We start from the raw sequence: 20054 nt of genomic DNA on the forward strand, positions 1-20054 counted from the left end.
AGAAGGCCGTTTGCAGTCAGGATTCATATAAAGCTTGTCGATTTTAGAGACAGAGCTCCAGGAGGCAAAAGTTTTTTTAGTTGTAGGCCCCTGTCGTATGGTCGTACAGATGATTTCATCAAAAAAAAAAAAATTTAAATATTTTCGGGCCGCACCACCGCAACAGTGCTCGCGCCCCACCGCGAGGCTACCCGCACACCTCCGGCACCCCGCCACAGGGCCACCTCCTCCTGCGCTCCGCCTGTCCCCAGCGGTGCCTCTTCTTTGGTAGTGCAACCTGAATCATTCACCGGCGGTGCCACTTCCGTCCGTTGCCTCCGCCGGTGTCTCCGCACCCACCATCGATTTTACTGCTTGTACCCAGTCAGACCTCTGCCCGCCTGCGTGTTCGGTTTGGAAGCTACCGCATGGAGGATCTGCATAGTCAGCTGGTGCACGTGGTCCTACTCGCGTGGATTATTGGGCACCCAGTCAGCGATTCTGAGCCAGCCACTACATGACACGTGGCAGGGCTGCCACGTGGCACTTTGCCACGTAGGCCCTGCCACCTCAGCCTTTTTGTCGCATGGCCTCTTTTTTGTGGTGATAGCCACATGGCCATCAATTTTAAGCCAGTAGTTTGATGATGTCAGCTCTGCATCATCAAGCCTCTTGCACATCTCCTAGGGTCATTTTGGACCTACTTGTGGTTTTTTGGCCATAACTTTTGCATACGGGGGTATTTTTCCGATCTGAAAGAAGCGCTGGAAAGCTGGTTCCAAGACGGAGACATTGGTGTAGGTATTTTTAGGTTTTGATGCTTTTTTATTGTCTATTTTTTTAGTCAAAGTCCAAAGTTATGTTTTTGACTCCGGCAAGAATATCTTTTGCATCCCATGCCCGTTTTTTGAAAACTTTATATTTTTGGAAAGCTGGTTCTGTCACCTTTTCAAAAATGTGGTCCTTTTTCTAAATGTTTGGCCCATGCTCTTTCTATCATAGTTTTGGCATTTTTGCTATATGGTGGATATCTTGAGTGTTTTAGGCCCGAGGATCGTTTTCCTGGCATGGATTCTCTTGTTTTAGGCTGTACTTTCTCTTGTTGAAGCTTGTTTTCAGTTTTGATCATTCTAGCTATCATTGAAGCACTTTTTTTGTATCGCACTGAGATAAAGTGCCACTTTTGCATTCTGGGGATCATGAACGTTATTTTGAGTCAGTTGTACATGGACTATTTTCATAAAGCACCATGGGGAGGATATTTTTTGCTGTTTTAGGCCTTCTCCCTTTGTCAAGTGAGTGTCCCTTCCACGACATTAGCCCCATGCAGAGTCAATTTGACCGTGTCTTTATAGGTGTCCGTACCTCTTTTCCTCTCTCGTCATTCTTGGTTTGTCTACAGGAGACTTTGGCCCACCTTCTCAGTTGCATGTTATCACACCCCGTCTGCATTAAGGGGGGGTTATGTTGTTGTTCTAATGCATCCGTGGTTTGATGGTTTGATAGTGTGAACTATGTATTTAGTGGTTGATCCTATATACAAGGCGATTGCAGTGGCTGGCTACCTATGCATTTCAGTGAGATGGATCATCTACCATATAGACATGCTCGGTTCATGCCTTCTTCTTCCATGGAAGTTTTTCAGATCAGCAGTTTGATAGATTTGCGGCTCTTCGTGCTTCAGTGATGCTCTACATGATCACTTCTTGTTTCTGTTTTAGGGGACATTTCCCTAGTTGGAGGCTTCTTCAGTTTTTCACTAGGTTCTTACCTCTTTTTGGGGGAGGGTTTTTCCCACGTGGTTTTCTCTCTTTCTCCGTTTTCAGAAGTTGCATCTTTTGCATTGTACTTGGGTACCTAAAATGGCCTCGTTGCTGGGACACATTCTGCATTCATCTTAATTTTGTGAGCTTAAGGCATTTCCCTAAGTTGCACTTAAGGGGGGGTGTTAGAGTAAATAATTATTTATTTATTAATTATTTATTCTATTTACTTAAGCTTACTTAGGTTAATGCATTTATTTAATATTTAGTATTTAATGCATGTAGTGGTTAGTTGATGACAACACGGGAGTTTGTTCCCTTCTAGCATGTTCCACCTTTTGTGGATATGTGATGAGTTGTCATCCTTATCTTCTACCACCTTCCAGCTTGTTCTACAAGCTTCCATGAGGTCTTTATAAGCGACCTCTCTCTCTTTGTATTATCATATCACACAACATTTGTGCATATTATAAATACATTTTCATTGTGTTTGCATACTTGTGGTCTCTCATGTCCATTTAGAATTTTTCCCTTGCTCCATGCTCTTCCTCTTCTTGACTTCTCTTTGACAGGTTTTCGCATGCAGGTGATCTTGGGCATCTTCGGAGTTGGCTTTCCTCAACTCCAACATATACAACATCGCATAACATGATATCAAATGCATCAAAACAATAACACAAATCACAAAATATACATCAAAAAGTTAAAGGATCCAAGTGAACATCAAGCTCTAAACTCAAAACTGGAAGAAGACCATCTTTGTACACTGGTCCCAAGCAATGGTATTGGTTGTATCACCTAATCTAGTAGTGCAATATTGAATACTAATACTAACAAAAGCATATATAAAACTAAAGCAAATAACACTTATGATAGGACAAGGTTATCACCAAAAAGGAAGGCAAACCAAGAATGGTAAGCTCCTTGGGTGTAACCTATGATGATGTAAATATGTCCCCGATGGATAGGGGATGTATGCTCACGATGTGCTCAAGCTTCCAATGGGTGGGTGTTTTTACCAAGTGTGTAGATGGGTGAGGCTTTCAACAATGGAGGTGTGGATGTATTTCAACATGGTGAAAGTGTAAAAATGGTTGTGATGCAATGGTCAGTAGAGCATTATAAGTTTGCATAAAATTTGATGATGGATATAAGAGGGAAGGGCTTTATTTATAGGCTAAGGGGTAGTGAAATGGAGGAACAAAATGTAAGGATGGAAGAATGGTGAGGGAGGGCTAAGATGCTTTGAAAGGGAAGCACATGGATTGTGCTTATTCAAGGTTCTAGCCTTGTGACAAGTGTTGCAAGGGGATTGGGTGGTCAAAAGGGAGGGTCAAGCGAAGTAATGAGGGAGGATGAGTGTGTAAGAGGGATGTAAGAGGTATTAATGGAAATGTAAGAGCCATTAATGCTCTTGGATAGGGATGAAAGAGGATAAGGGAGACTTGTTGACTTTGGCTTGGGTTAGTAAGTCTTAACCCTTGATTAAAGTTGTGCACATGTTTAGGAGGGAGATTAGACTTAGTTTAGAAAGGGGGTTAGGGGGCAAGTTGCTTTGCTTTGATAGGATGGGTTAGTTAGGAGGCTAAGTGAGGTTAGTATGCGTGAATGGGTTGGATTAGGGGTAAAGATAGGGTTTATGGATGTTTTAGGGGTTAGAAATGATTTATTTAATAAATAAGGGATGTGGAATTAAATTAAATAGATTTGAAGTTTTATTTAATTTAATAGAGGAATAGGGATTTTTATTGATAAATTGATTTTGAGTTATCATTCGATTTTATCAATTGGACTATAGTTAATTAAATAAATAAATTAACTAGGGGGTGATGATTAATTAATTAAATAATCAATATTTAATCAGTAATGTCCTAAGAGATGACTAAATATGACTACCTAGTAGTGTAATCAGATTTAGGTGTCTACATCGATAACTAAGCCTCCTAATTATGTGGTACCTCAAAACTACACCTGCCATGTTGATGGATATAGTGATCTAACCAGAATCACCCATGGCTTACACAAATACCAATCAAAGTATGATACCAACATCCATATGCTCATTAAATGCAAATTGAATTTCAATAGCATCTAGCTTCGGCTTCTGTGTTTGGCTTTGGCTTCTGTGTCCGGCTACGATTTCTGCATCCGGCTTCAGCTCCAGCATCTGGCTTTGGCTCTTGCATCCAGCTTCAACTTCTACATCCAGTTTTGGCTCCTGCATCTGGATTTATGGCGATCAATCCAGCTTCCGGTCCGGTTATAGTTTTGCTACAGCTTCTGTTGCTTTTCAAGCTAGGGCTTCTCCTGATCCTAGTGGGGATATTCGTTCCCCAAGAGTTGTGGATGGTTCAACCATTTCCTAATCTAATGTGGCTGCCTATGAGGCTGGTCTTAGTGGTCAGGTTGTGCATCCAAGGACCCGTATTGTTGTGCCCCTTACAGTAAGTTACCCTTTGATCAATCTTAAGTCTGATACTATTGATAAGATTTCTACTCAAGTGGAGGACTTCTCCTCTACTGCTGCCATTTTTTGTTTTAGGGGTTTCTGGCCCTCTCTCTCGAATCTACATGCCTAGATTTCCACATTTTGGGAGCCTATAGTTTCAAATATTGTCCAAATTTTCCCTATGGCAAGGGCCTTTTTCATTGTGAAATTTGCTTCTAAGGAATATCAAAATGCCATCCTAAGGTTTGCTTTCTCTTGGGAGGAGAAATTCCCCTTGATGGCTAAAACTTGGTATGTGGATTTTGATCAGTCTATTGAATCCTTTAACAAGATTCCTCTGTGGGTAAGGTTGTCTAATCTTCCCCTTCACTTATGGTTGGATTCAGTCCTAGAGGCTGTGGGGAGGCCCTAAGGGATTTTTTATTGGTTGACTCTGTGTCTTCCAATGTGTTTCAGACGATGTATGCACATATCGTTGTGGAGATGGATGTCTTTAAGGGGCTTCAAGAAATTATTAAATTGGCCTCTCCTATAGGCTCTTGGATTCAACTTCTTGATTATGAGGGCATTCCATTCAGATATTGAAAATGCCAAAAGACTGGCCACCTCACAGTGAGATGCTCCTCTGGAAAGGTTAGATAAAAAATGTCACCTTCTTGGTGGAAGGGGGTTTTGGATGATCACCACACTGTTCAAAAAGCTCCCTCTGTTGGGGGTGGATTTGGTGATTCTTCTCAGGATTCTTTGGATGTGAATTCTATTATTGTTCTGCAAGATAATAATGTTTCTATTTCTGATTTAGCTGATGATCTTAATGTGGCCCTGGCTCTAGGGGGTGTTGTTCCCCCTCTTTCATGTGGTGGTGGTTCTTCTACCCTGGCTAGAAGGGATTTGCGGGATTCTTGTGGTTTGGATGACTTTTCTTGGCAAAAGGCTTCTAGGATGGTGGAAGATGGATGGACAAAAGTAAAAGGAAAAAAGGTCAAGGCCTCTTTTCCATCATTGGATATGTCTCTATGTTCTCAAAAGATAGGATCTAAAAGTAAATCTTGAGGCTTGAATTTCTTTTCCAGCTGCTCGCCTAGTCTTCTTTGATGCTATCCCTTTTTGTTTTGGTTATCCTAATCTCTTTGGCCTGTTGTTTTGTAGCTTGACATGGTTCGGGTTTAAATGTCTTCTTTTGTAACCATGGGGTTTCAGGATCCCATTTAAAACCTGTTTAGGTGTTAGTAGTGCATTGTATTATCTCTAAGGCACCCTGGTCACCTTGTTTTGTTAGGCAACTTGTTTCATCTAAGGGTTGTTGTTTCTAAATTTGAGCTTCATTGAAAATTAGAAGATCTGTAAAGGGTTTCAAGCACCCCATCAAAACTTGTTTTTCTTAATCAAAAACATCTATATGCTCATGAAGACAATGTAGTACATCAGGTCATTGGTCAAACACACTATAGGATAACTATATAGGGATTCTAAATCACTTGGCATCATGAAGCCCAAGTGGTATGGGTATGGCTCAACTCCCCCAGGAAGCCAAATGTCGTTTCCTTGCAATAGTTTTTGTAAAAAACCACAAAATGCATAGAGACTACACCTCCATATTGGATCTCTCAAGATTCTCAAAGAACTTACAGGTATTTACTCATCATTAATTTTTACTATCCCATTTTTAAATTTTGTTTATCACTTGTTCAAACCTCTTTGTGTTACCTTGTGTGACACTTATGAGTTGGGGTACACCAAAGAAGACATGCCACATGTCTACCTTTCATTTCCATGCTCATCAAACGATGAGTGCTCATAGGCAATGCAAGTTACCAATCCAACCCCCAAATGAGCAGTCTCTCAACAACTAACCTATATCTAGGAATTTGGGTCTCGTGAGATCCTGTCATACGCATGCACATGTGCTCATGTGTGGGCACATGAAACTTCATGAATATAAACAAAATACCAATGCAAGGGTTGGATATGAAAAATGCAACAATGAAACAAGTATAATACCTCACTCAATCGACCTAACTCTAGGAGTATGGATTTGACATGAATCTCAATGTCCATAAAATAAAAGCATAACATGAAAAGAAATATGGAATACAATCCATTTCCACAATAAAAACTAATGCTACCAAAATCACAACAAACTATGAGGGGCATGCAAAAACGAGGCAAAAGAAAATGCCCAAAATCCAAACTCCTTAACTAAGAATGAAACTGAAAACCCGTCACTAAAATATGGTCAAAGAACCAAGGATCTAATAAAATTCATAAAGTTAGATAAGATAATATAATATTAATGTCTAACAAGAGACCACAACACGAGTCTATGGGATTGGGAGCTTACAACCAAGAAGATAGAACCAAATAGTGTTGACAAAAGAGCAAGCACAAACCTAAATTAGAAGATGAAGAAGAGAGCAAGAGTGACCTTGAATAGGATTAGAGTTTAGGGATCCTTCCTCGAAGAGAAGGAGGACAAGAATGAATGAGATGGACGGGAGCAACTAGGGGCTTTGTTCTTTCGCTAAGTGTTGGAGGAGTGTCGTTGGTGAAGAGGAACACCATGAGGTTTCACTGATCCAGAGTGGTCGGTGTGAAGGAAACTATGCGGTTGCTTCATACCCCGGGCATGAGATAAGGGCGAGAAGAAGGTCGTGATAATTTGTACCTCGGCCTGGCCCATGGGGAAAGATAGCTGCAAAGTGTGGTCGTGAAGTTGTATGGATTCACGAAGATAGAGCGCAAGGCAACATTGATTTGTGTACCTGAAGAAGTTTGAGAGGTATTTTCACTCTCTAAATAAACAATAGAATCTCTCTATGATCTCATAATATATTAGGCATCTAACAAGGAAATGGGTCTCAGATTCTGTCTCTACCATGGTACAAAATCTACAAACCCAATTATCTCTATCAATATGGTGGTTGATCTGAATCTGGAGTCGATGAGAGCCCACCCTGAAGGAGCCAAGAGAGATATGTAGGGCATGGGTCCAATGTCTATGTAAGTAGTTCGAGTGCCAAATGATCCCATCTCAAATATCCAAGAATTTTTCGGCATAGAATGCCATCCTCAGGCGTAAACCCCTTGGAGGATCAACCCAAGTCTAGATAATATACTGTCTATAGGTGTCAAGTTTGATATATTTGTTCAAAACTATCGAGAGGGAAGGAGGTGAGCTAGAGCATCCAATGTGAACTAGTAGGGAGGGAGACAGTTGATGTCTATCTTGACCGATCTCATTAAGATAGTTGCCTAAGTGTACCAATAGCAAGATCAAAGTCTGTAATAGAAACTAAAGAGCAGTTTGCCAAGTGAGGGTATCTATGTTGACCTTTAGTAGAGTCCACAAAGCCACAAAGGTAGTGGAGGAACCAGATCAGGTCAAAAATGACTGCCAATCTGAAAGGATGGGCACCAAACTCAGCCAAAATAGCACTATGGGGGGTGGATCTCTGGCATTTGATAATCTGATGGAGAAGAAAAATCTGGATACGCTCGATTGAGGTCCAATCTGAGTCTAAAAGGGAAGGCCCCCATACCATCGAACTATAGAGCACTATGGGTTTGACTAAGGAATCCAAGAGGGATAACTTAGTCAAGGTGTCCTAGAAGTGATGTGTAAAGCACTGTCTCTCAAGCATAGCAAGGGAACCCAACCCTTTCCAAATCCGAGGCTGAATGGTTGGTCACAAGCTAAAATAGGGCCCAAAAAAATTAGTCCCAAAGGTATGCATAAGATGAAGCAATCTCAACTTCCTGACCCTGGAAGTACAAATGTAGATGTGAGGACTTCAGAAAATTGAAGAACATAACACGGGTCTTCTCAAGGTTCACAACCAGCTGTCTCAAGTCACAAAAAGCTACAAGTCTATCAAAGAGCCTTTGAATCCCCTCAGGAGAAGAAGCTAAAAGAGCCACATCATTAGCAAAAAGGAGGACAAAAATTAATACCTAGTGTAGATAGTAGTCATCCCCCAAGTAAGAGGAGTCATTAAGAGAGGTCTCGAGCTCATCAATGTAGATCTCAAACAAGGTGGTGGAGTGGGCTACCCTGCTTCACCCCAATGGTGCTCTGGATAGGATCAAAGAGGCCCTTGGGGATCCTAAGACTACTAACCACCTTCTTGTATAACCTCATGATCGCTATCAATAAGATCTTGAAAATAACAATATCTCTAAGCCTTTGAAAATAGGTCACACAGGGGATGGAGTCGAAAGCCTTACAAAATTCCACAAAACAATAGTAGACTTTCATCTTGCGGTGGTAGGCCTCCTCGAAATAGCTTGCAATGTGAAAAATATGGTCCATGGTCTAGTAGTTTGCCCGACAGCATGCTTGACCCTTGGCCCTGCACCCTATCATGTCAAGCTCTCTCGATAAAATGGTATTCAAAGTTGTGGCATAGATTTTGTCAAAGATATGCCTAATCATGATGGTCTTGTAGTTGTCGAAATTTGAAACCAACCTGGACTTATGGATCAAGTGGATATCATGCATCGACCAAGAGTCTATAAACCTAGCACAAACCACTCTATTAAAGAGTGTAGAGAGGAAAGGACCTAGGATCAAGGCACCAAGCTTTAAGAGCTCAACCCGAAAACCCTCCTCATCAGTCGTCTTGTTGCATCTCATAAGTCTAATGGCCTCATAAATGCTAGAGGTGGAGAACAAGTGACAATAGGGAGGCAAGATCGGATAGGGAGCAAGCTGACCAGGGATGTCACAAAGCATGGAAATGTGGGAGGAGAGGGATCGAAGGTATGAGGTGGATGGAGGTTGGGAGCGACAAGGGAACATGATGTGCCAAAACAACATGGGACAATGAGTAAGCATGTTGCGGAGGGACCTACACTACGAAGGAATGAATAACTGCTTCTTATGTCGAAGAAAGCGATAGTAAGAGAGTTTCAAGTCTATGATAGCGAGGAATGAGCATCAAAGGCCGAGCATAAGGAGCGGTGGAAAGTTTTACAGGTATCATCATACCATTGGTTCATGGGACAAGTATTCTACCACATAGATCTGGGGGTGCGGAGAGGGGGGCAGTGGGGGATAAAGAGGAGGGCAGACTCCCATATCATGGAGGCAAGTAGGTGGAACATGGTGGACACCTGGTTGTGATTAATAAAGCTATTAGAGAAGAGCAATCTTCTCGAATGGAGGATGAAAAGGTCTTGGTCACTCTCATAGAAGAAGAAACGAGTAAGGGAGCTAAACAAAGTATTGGGGGGTGAGAGATGGGAGGTAGAGGGTGGGAAGAAGAAGAAGAAGAAGAAGGGACATGAACCAAAAGGCTGAGGAGAGCATGATCCTCCAAGGGGAGTTGGGAAATGGTAAAGTTGTGGATGAGGGGGGTGAAGGAAGCAATACTAAGGATAGGTAAAAGTCTCAAAACTTGAGAAACAAGAGACGTTCTTCAGGATCACCAAGATAGAGGAGTCACAAAGATGAAGGTGGCAACTGTAACAGGAAAGAGGCCCACTGTGATCCTCGGATAAGCATTGAAGCCCCATACTAGTAAGATCTCTCTCTGAAGTACAAGTCAAGTCTGAACCGTGGTCGTGTTGAGGACTCTGAAGATCTCTAGTCTGTGCATTAAAGTCCCCTAAGATGTAGTCATATAAGTCCATAAAAGGGTCCCCATCCTCCACACTGTACAAGGCATAAGGCAAGGAAACCGATTGAAAGTAACAAGCAGCAATGAAGATATCTCTCTGATGGTGGCTGGTGTTACTAATGCAGATCCACATAAATCTAGCATCATAAGTATCATAATGAACCACTGATGTAGTGTTGAATAGATCATCTCTAATCAACCATGCAACATTACCAAAGCCACGTACACCCCTAGAAGCTCTGACCTCCTCTCTACAAACTGAAAGCCACTGATATCTAGCATAACCTAGAAGAGGACAAACAGGAATCTCATGTGTCTCAATGACTACCAGGATGTCCACAAAACCAACAACATTATGGAGGAGACCCAGGAGGGACCACAAAGAGCAATTATCATTACTGTAGTTGATAAGAAGAGAGTCAGAGGAGGTCCATCCTTGACCAACTACTTTTGAGAGCGTCATGTGGCCTTAGGAGCTTGTCTCGATACCCAACCATTAGGAGAATCCTAAATAACTACCCTGAGGTTGCAGAAAACCGCCCAACATGCTCAAATTTGCAATCTGGCAAAATTCACAAGTCCGCAAAACCTAATTTGAAAACACAACTTTGGATTAGAAAATAAAATACCCCAAAATGTCCTATAATTATTCTAACTCCATGGTCATAACCATTGTAGCAAGGGCTACTAAATCAACTCTCTAACTAAGCCAAACAGGACAACAAGCAAAAATTGGATGATGGGCAAAATGAAGCGATGCTAAAAACACCCAAAAATAAAACATATTGGAATTCAATGAAATAAAAAACCCATTTCACAATCATGCCTAAGCTAAGGAAAATCAAATAAAATTTGGCTTCCAATCAAATAGCAAAAACCAACAACATAATAGTGTCAAAACTTGCATTTCTAATTTCTTACGAATAAGTAATGCTCACCCCTGCGCAACTGGGTGATGGGATTGCATAAAAATTGAGGGGACCAATAGTTCTACACTCTAAAACTTAGCAACATGAAACAAAAGCTAAAATGAAGTAAAACATAAAAAATGAGAAGACCCTTATCTTGCAGCCAAAAGAGCAAAAACAAGAAATGCAACCCCAAAATAACAGGTATGTTGAATGTGATGAAATGCTCAACAATGTAAAATTTCCCTCCCATGAATCCAATGAGATTGATCTCTCAGCAATCCGACGAGCCAAACTCATCCAACGATCAAAACATTATTTTTCCAACAAGAGGGTTTGAGGAGTTTTTCTCTAAAAACATAAAATGACAATGTGAGAATGAGAAATGAAGTTCTCATTTACTAATATAAGCACTCTAGATGGGAATTATATAGAGTGGGGGCAGGGGGGCTCATGTGTAGGGGGACAACATCAAACTCGTCTTTCTCTTGGTAAAATTTTTCCAAAGTGACCTATAAATTAGGTTATTAAAATAACTTAACAGCCAATTGGCCCTTTAACCCAATTAAATTAGGGAATTCCAATTGCTTGGAATTCAACTACAACAAATTAGTTGGAAATAAAATGAATATAAATCAAACAATTAAAATCTCTTTAGCCCAATAAATCAACATTTTATTTAATAACTATTATGACAATTACGAAACCCCAAATGCATAGACACACTCATAGGTCTAATCACATAATGCATTCTAAATCTGAATTTGCCAATTACCAGAGGATTAATAATAACATTTAGACAAATGTTGCACATACAAGGACAACATTGACTCAACATGAACAGTCAAATCACTAACTCCATGTGCCATTGTCCAATATATAAGTTCCTATATAGTAAATGAACAAGATCAAGTGTAAATGCACAATATATAATAGTCGAAGCACCAAGTATGTGTAATTATTTACTGAACCATCTAATTTAATTATATTTAAATAATCAAATTGCATCATTGTATAAGTCTACTATAAGAACCTAATAATATCTATAGTATATATATCCATGAATCCAATATGGATAGCTCATTTCTAATTATTCTAAGCATTTAATAATGGAAATAATAGTTGAATACTCAATAGTCTATAAGGCACAGTATACAAGATAAACCTTAGATGTAAAATGTACTAAATAACATCATTAAGAACCATCATATCTAGGTATGGTCAAAATATCATAAGAGTCATCACTGCTACTGGAACCAAGTCAAGTGCAATAGAAAAAATAACACACATTGTAACCATTGTTCACATCTCAGGGGTGGTCATTGAACAACATCATGATACCATATGAATTCTTAACCATTGGCACAACTTCTGTGAAACCATCAAACCCACCATAATCTCATAAATCAAGCATAAAGAATAATCAACCTATCGTTATAGTAACAATAATTCAATAACCTGAAGGATGTAAACCACTCATGTTTGAGTTCTCCAAGAACACTTTTGCATGTTAGGAACTCAAACAACTTATGAGCCCTCTACTTATTCAAATATTGAAATGAGGAGTCAAGGGTAAACACCTTACGTAAAGTGTTGACTAGCACATTTTTCCTCACCTTTGTTGTGTAAAAGTTACATGCCTTTGTCATATTTTGTCTAAAAATTGCCTCTACCTTCTTGATTGTGACTTCCCTCGGTCCTCTATTTGACATCCCTCTTAGCATCACCTTTTCATTGTCTATCTCATATGAAAACTCTATCTTCTTGAAACTTTGTGTGTACTAGTCAAGGGTCTCAATTCATTGAATTTCAAGTATGACATCTGTCATCTTGGTCTAACATAAAGAAATCATCTAGCACTGGAGAGTTTACCGTGGTAATGCTCAATTGAGGAATCACATGAGTGTGAGGTAGTAAAGTTACTCTCACCACCTTGACCTCAAATCCCCCATGCTCCACTATGTGCAAACCCCTTTTAGCGACTAGTGATGAATTGAGAAATTGAGTGTAGCATCACTATTAAGCATGGCCATGACTTGCTCCCTTTGAAGTGTGTCATGAACCCGAAATATATTGCTTCTAGAAGTTGCAGAGAGTGTAGCAATGGAATCTCCCTTTTGTACAAGTGTGGCAATCCTCTCTACGTAATTAGTTTCTTTCTCTTGTACTTTGTGTATTTTACTTTCTTCCTCATCTCCAAGTAACACCTCAATATAGTGATTTTTTCCTTTTTTGGCATGATGATGGCCCAGTCCGCAAGGTTCCTTGCAAATGAAACAAAGCTTCCTCCGCCAAAGCTCCTAACATGTGGCCTCATCCAGTGATGACTTCTTCTAATATCTCTTCTTGTCTTTTTCCTCTTGAGGGAGTGGTGGTTGGGAATGCATGTAATTCTTGGAAGAAAATGTGGTCATGTCCCACACTTTTGTAACTACTTTGGTGAGCATGTTGGGGTTGAACACTTTCACCCACCTTTTAGAGATTCTCTTAGCCCATCCATGATCAATACAAGTTGATGCCTCTCTATGATATATGTCACTAGCACGGGCGACCATCGATATTCTATAATATAACTATCAACAAATGCAATTTGCTAATTTTGTGCCAACTCCTTATAATTAAGCTCTAGATCCTTGTCATTTAAGCATTATGCAATCCTCTTAGTGAACTCAATGTATAAAGTTACTTGGCCATGGCCCAAAGTGACAATTTCATGATGTCACCATTCATGACTGACTCCTTCCAAGTGAAGTGTGATAAATTTGATTACTTCATTCCCTAATGTCAAGTTGGATGCATGCTTGTCTTCTATACCCATGCGCATGCTAAGATTGATCCAAATCCATCAAAAGGATAAAAAATTTACCTTTTGTATTTTTTTGTTTGAGGTCATCATTGTAGTGGCCATGTCTCCTACCATACCTCATTTTTAAATCCACATAATCCTTGAAGGGTAGTTCTACTCCAAACCCGACATAAAACTAATGCTGCTTGAATTGATCTTGCATTTCCAAGACCATAGGCTCTTGTTCTCCATGGTGTTCATGCTTTGGAGAAATGTTGGCATCATTGGTCAAGTGTGGGAGAACTTTGTGTGAGGCCTCTCATTGACAGAATTATCAACATGCCCATTGTGTTCTCTATTTGTCCTTCCTTTGGCCAAAAGTCAATGGGTTTCGCCAATTTGTTGTGGTCCCTTTGCCAAGGCCTCACTAAGTTGTTGTTTCACCAAACTTTCATTCACTTGTTATTATCTTGGTAGTTCTCATATAAATGTCATAATCTTGGTGCTTGATTCATCCATCATGTTTATTGACTAAGATCTTGTCTATATCCAACATTGCCCAACAGACTAGCAAAATCAACAACTCTGATACCACAGTAATAACTCGAAGGCCTCCCCAGTCATATGACGACCAATGCCAATTTTGTATGACTCCTTTTCATTCAATGGTCTAGCTTTGTACTACCTATGTACTAGCTTTTTAACCTTTTGACTAGCTTTGTACAACCTTTCAACCATTTTCTTATGTAAATATCAAATTTAAATTGGACATGGCCACTAGTGCTTTTTGACAAGTCTTTTAATGATTTAAACTAATAGTTAAATTGCTCTATTACTTTGTTTTTAACACCACTAAAAAACTTCTAACTAAATGAATTTCCACCCTTTTATTGCTCCTTGCAACCATTTTCGCAAAATAATGTTTTATTCTATATCAATAAACTTTTGGCATTGTCAACTACTACTTTTCACCCAAAAATAAGTCTAGAAAGAAAGAATAAACAACTTTCCAAAATGAAAAACATGAAATTTTTGTGCTAATTATCAACTTTCTGAAACAAAACAAAAAAACACATCAAATTTTTGTGCTAAGCTCATCAACCCAAAACATGGTGAAAAAAAAAAGCAATTCCTTTTCTAAAAATGGAAAGTTTCATTTCTAGACATAGAATGGAAATTTCTCATTTATAGGACCCTCAAAAGTGACAACTTTATGCTTGCTAGATGATATTTATTTTATGTCAATGTGTTAAAGATTGTGTGTCTTAGCCTCAATCATTCTTGCCTGTGACTCTTATCTATGATTGTGGTCTTTTTAAATGCAATTCTTTCTCTTCTCCAATAGTACTGGAGTTGAAGCCTCTTTGTGATTCACAACTTGATAATCTTCATGACAAGCAATATATATACATTGTTAGTTAACCAAGATATAGCAACACTTAATGATTTAACCATCTTAATAGATAAGATGCATAGTTAACATTGGTATGACAAGAATGACTTGAGTTTTGGCTATAGATATGATTAAACACATAGAACCATAAATCTACAAAAAATCTCAATTGTACCCAATTATCCTAAATCTCGGAGCTTGCCTTTTTTCCCGTAGAAAAAATCTCATTTTTTGAAAAAATCATTGACCCAATTTTCAATGATCTTTTTGCATTTAAAACACATTAAAATTGTATCAAAATTCCTTAAAATGGAAAAAAAATAAAAAAGTAGTTCCAAAAACCTACATAAAAAGCTCACAAAATTGATGAATCACTCACAAATAGGGTTGATTTCAACATCAAAGTGAAGTCAACGAGGAATCATCTTGGAAAAATTGTAAACAGAGTAGCAAGAAGAGTAACGACAATCATCAACAAAATTTAAAGGGGCCTCAATCATCTTCAACTATCATAGGCAAGCAAGATAGTGTTGAAGCAACTAATGAATATATTTTGAAATCATGGTTTCAATATGACTCAATCTTTTTGCATGCCTTACACCATGGATTTTGATCAAATCAACTATATAGTTAATATTATAAACTAATTTTTAAATTATAATTATTACACACCACTATAGATTGCCCTTTATCATGAAAGTAACAAGCCCCCATAGTTATAATCAATATTATAAAGTAGTTGTAAAATTTTAATTATTATTGACTATTAAAACATATTAATAGAAGAGAAGTAGAAAATGACAAAATTCGTGAATATATTATTAATTGGGAGTTGACGTGAGCAATGATCTATTCCCCATAAAATCAAGATTGTTTGGTCAATGACATTTAACTTTTTTTTTTTTTTTTTTTTTTGCAATTTACCAGTTGATTAATTAGCAAAAAGTGGCAAATAATCAACAAAAACAATGTAGGAAACTAACAAAAACTCTAAAAGCATGTTCACAAGAAAAACTTGCAACATAACTTGATCGTCTACTAAATTTGAGTGTGTCGTTGAAGACACCACTAAGAAAGTTTAGTTGAAAGTTTTACAAAGTCTCGAAGTGTTGCATAGTTAGGGAGTAGCATCAAATATATGCAATTACAAAAAAAATCATCTTTCTACATTGAGTACATTTTATAGCTTGATTATACTATATATTTTTTAACACTAATTTTGTTTGTATGAATTTCAAATCTTTAAATTGTTGCAATATGTAACAAAAACATAATCATTATATGCATTTTATACTAGTCAATTATCGCATATAAGATTTGGTGATTAATCAAATTGCTAGATATTTATAGCTCTACTCAAAATTAAATAAAACATATAACTCAATCTCTAAATTCAACATATATAAATTTATTTTGCTATGTACATGTGTATACATCACTTCACACATGTCACTGCCTTTGTATATACTTATTTATTGAGTATATATAATAAAAAGGAACTTAAGAGAGTTCTCGAAAATGAATTTTCCTACTTGTCAATTGATGATATTAAGGGGCTTTGTAATGAATGGGTCGTAAGGTACAACACCTACTTAAGGTTTTGCAAATGGGATTGAAAGAAAAGTGGGCTTGAGCTTGGAGGAAACATGGTTAAGTGCACTTGAGTTGGGGTAGTAATGGGAGATGTGACCTTTCGGGAAGTCTTGGTGTTTCACTTTTGTGGACATCACTAGATGTAGTGAAAGCTAAGGATGCAATGAAAGCCAAGTGTTCCTTTCATTCTCTTGAGAGATGGGTTATTGTGAACCACTGCTAAAGAAATCTTGGTTTAATGAGTTGGACCCAAAAACTAGACAGATAAATCCTGATAGCAAAATAACAATTTGACTTCTTGTGAAAAATATCTCCTACTTATCAACTGGTGTGCTGAAGACACCTTCTAGTGAAAGTCATGAGATACAAGTACAACACTAGTTGAAGGTTTTATGAGGTTACAAACAAAGTGGGCTTAACCTTTGAGGAAACTATGTCTTTAAGCATGCTCAAGTTGGAATAGTATTGAGATGGGTGACCTCCTAGGAAGTCTGGAGGCTTCACCTTTGTGAGCATCACCTAGATACAGTGAGTGCTAAGTGTTCCATTCAATCTCATTAGAGGTGGGTTCTTGTTAACCACTACTAATGAAACTTAGGCCAATGAGTTTGACTCAAAAAATAGACATGAATCCTAATAGTAATATCATAATTGGACATGTTGTGGAAAATATCTTCTACTTATCAATTGATGAGCTTAAAGGCTTTCTAGAATGGTTTGGAAGGCACAACACTTACTAAAGGTTTTACAAATGATATTGCAAGAAAGTGGGCTTAATCTTGGAGTAAACTTTGTGGTTAAGCACGTGTTGAATTAGTACTAGGATGGGTGACCTCCAAAAAGTATTCATGCTTCACGTTTGTGAACATCGCCTAAATGCAATGAGTATTTTAAGTGTTTCATTTATTCTAATGAGAGATGGAATCTTGTAAACTACTACTCGTGAAACTTGGGACAATGAGTTTGATTCAAAAACTACAAAGATGAATCCACATAGCAATATCACAAATGAATTCTACATATGAATATGAGAGTTTTCTTTTATTGACAATATTTTGCAAAGAGAGCTTTGCTCTGATTTAAAAATAAGAAAGCCCACATCATATCTTGTTGCTACTTCAAATCATAGCCTGATTGATATTTATACTATTTAAACTTTTGAGTCCTCAAGTCTGAAACATATCACAAGGAGGTTGTGCAAGTGCTTTGAATCATTATATAAGTCATTTATCATCTATGCTATGGAAATGTCCCTCGTTTAAAAAAAAAGGTAGTTCTTTATTGTTTTTCTTCAATTTCTCACTTTTCTTTTTGTAAACCCATTTTTTTCAAAAAAATACTACCCTACTTTGCCAATTGATTCCCAAAACAATTTATGCTTATGTGATTAAACACAGTATTTTAGGGGTAGCAAATTTAAACAACATTGCAATGACTACTAAATGGATAACTTTCACAACACAATCTTAGGGTTGATGAAGACCTCCATCTTCATAAGAAGCTGTCAAGTTCTTCTATTTTGAAAATATAACCACATTAATTTGCCACAGTACTACACAAAATGGATTGCAGCAGTTGCTAATAAATCACGCCAGAAGGTAACTGCATACTTAAATCCCTTATACTCTTTAAGATGTGCATCCAACATAGCTGATGTTAAAACACAAAGATGAGACACGTCTTCAATCCACTATGTACTTGAAACTTCAAGAAAAAGCTATCAATAATAGGCCCAACATGAGCATGGTTGGAAGAATCCTTAAAGTTGTGGTGTGTCTGATAGTCAAATCAACATTAAACATAAAATGGCATCTAGCCTATCACCATTTTTCTTTGTTTCTTTGTGTGTGTGTGTGCGCGCTCAATTTTAGAGGTATGTGTTATGTAGTTCACTATCTATATTGCAATCCATATAATTGGCAAGTATCTTCTAATTTCATATGTGTGGTGACAAGTTGAAATAAGTTTATATATTCACAAATAACAATTGTCACTGCCAAACTGTGATTTAAATTTTGTAATAAATTTTGAAATTGATGCCTAAGAAATCATTATGGCCAATTATTATGATTTGTAAACCTTGATGCTCTATAGTTTCCATGTCAATCTATATCAATGAGAGCTATGTACATATCAAATGTGATCTCAATGGATCTGTGAAGTAAAAACTTATTGAAACTAGCATTTGAAATTCATTATCTTTTATGAAAAACTGCGAGATTGCAAATATGCTGCTATTTTTGAGATTAACATATACTACACCTCAACTTAGCACAGGAAGCCATTACTCTTTTGATGATTACATATCCTTAAGATTTGAGATTTTAAGTGAAAGCAAGCTATGACATTACATTTCAGCATGAATTTATATCTAAAATATTAACAGATAAGCTAAAAATTCAAAATTGTTCAAAATGTAGAGCTGATAAAAAAAATCTCAAAAAATTAATTCTGTTATTGTCACTCTACCTGGGAAACCATTCTGGAAATCAAAATCTTAAATTAAGGAATTTGAGAGGATAAGAAAACTAGTAATTCAAGAAATTTCAACTCTTACACTCCCAGGATTGAGAAGCGAATCTCTAACTATCCAACCCTGCAAAGTCAAAGATCCACGAAAAATTAGGTTTAAAAACTGATTGTAATACAAGAAAACCTATTTGCACAAAAATTATTGTGACACCTGAATTGCAGCCTTTTCCTTGAACATTCTATAACAAGCTGAAGAGTTCTTGCAACTAGAGAATATTGCAGACCCAATAGCACCTTCTGCCAGCAATTCATCATCCATAGCATACAAACTATGATCAAGAATATTTTCAATGCCACTTCTTTTACAACTCTTCTGAGATGCTCTGTCCAGAATATGCAACAACATATATGCCTGTAAGATTGAAAAAGATGTCAAGACTGATTGATGGATAGATGACTAGATTTCTCAATTAAAAAATGTCACTCGTATTGTAACTTGTAAGTGTACCTGAAAAGCCCCTTCCATGACATCCTCCGAAGTAGCAGCCTCTTTAAGAACAACATATGCTTGTTTTCTTCTTCCATTGAATGTGATGAGGTAATTTTTATCCTGTAAAAATATATGGCATTTTAATGGTTGCATTTCAAAAAGCCTTCACTAAGACCAAACATTAAATGATTTCTAAACAGCTAGCATTTAATGATCAAGAGTAGTTTTTCAGCATTCGTGCTCGAGAGTCAATACCAATCACACAACTATAGTCTATATATATTACTGCTAGTGGAGCACCCTTTTGTTTACATCCAGAAATTCTTCAGGCCATATGTCTTGATATCCATACAGCACCCACCTCACTGGACAAATGAGGCATGGTTAGCCAACCGACCCTTTTTGAAGTCACAGTTTGTTTATGAACAACATAAGCTCATTTTCCTTTATACATTAAATGTGATGAGATGATATTAATCCTGGAATAGCATGGCATTGTAATAGGTCCACTAAAAGACCTTTGCTAAGATAAACAAATGATTTATTTCATGACCAAACAGATGGCATTTAATGATCAAAAAGGTAATTAGATTGGTTTACAACA

At 37.7% G+C, this 20054-nt stretch overlaps 1 protein-coding gene and 1 non-coding gene across 3 annotated transcripts in view; both read right to left on the bottom strand.

The window, feature by feature from the left end:
* Nucleotides 1-18742: 18742 nt before the first annotated feature.
* The window catches only part of LOC149534378 (protein root UVB sensitive 6-like), a 148327-nt gene continuing 147015 nt past the window's right edge, over nucleotides 18743-20054 (bottom strand). For both annotated transcript variants that reach the window (XM_089803409.1, XM_089803408.1), the window contains 3 exons: nucleotides 19469-19570; nucleotides 19172-19372; nucleotides 18743-19084 (listed from right to left, as the gene is read on the bottom strand). In XM_089803409.1, the coding sequence (XP_089659535.1) occupies nucleotides 19025-19084; nucleotides 19172-19372; nucleotides 19469-19570 (363 nt within the window). In that variant the 3' untranslated portion in view covers nucleotides 18743-19024. The remainder of the gene's footprint in view (nucleotides 19085-19171; nucleotides 19373-19468; nucleotides 19571-20054) is intronic.
* LOC149534379 (U11 spliceosomal RNA) lies at nucleotides 19756-19853 on the bottom strand. Its single transcript, XR_016358243.1, has one exon. It is a non-coding gene; the product is annotated as a U11 spliceosomal RNA (small nuclear RNA).

The sequence above is a fragment of the Cupressus sempervirens genome, chromosome 10 (genome assembly GCF_028749045.1).
Source record: "Cupressus sempervirens isolate cs-2001-9-10 chromosome 10, ASM2874904v1, whole genome shotgun sequence".
NCBI lineage: Eukaryota > Viridiplantae > Streptophyta > Pinopsida > Cupressales > Cupressaceae > Cupressus > Cupressus sempervirens.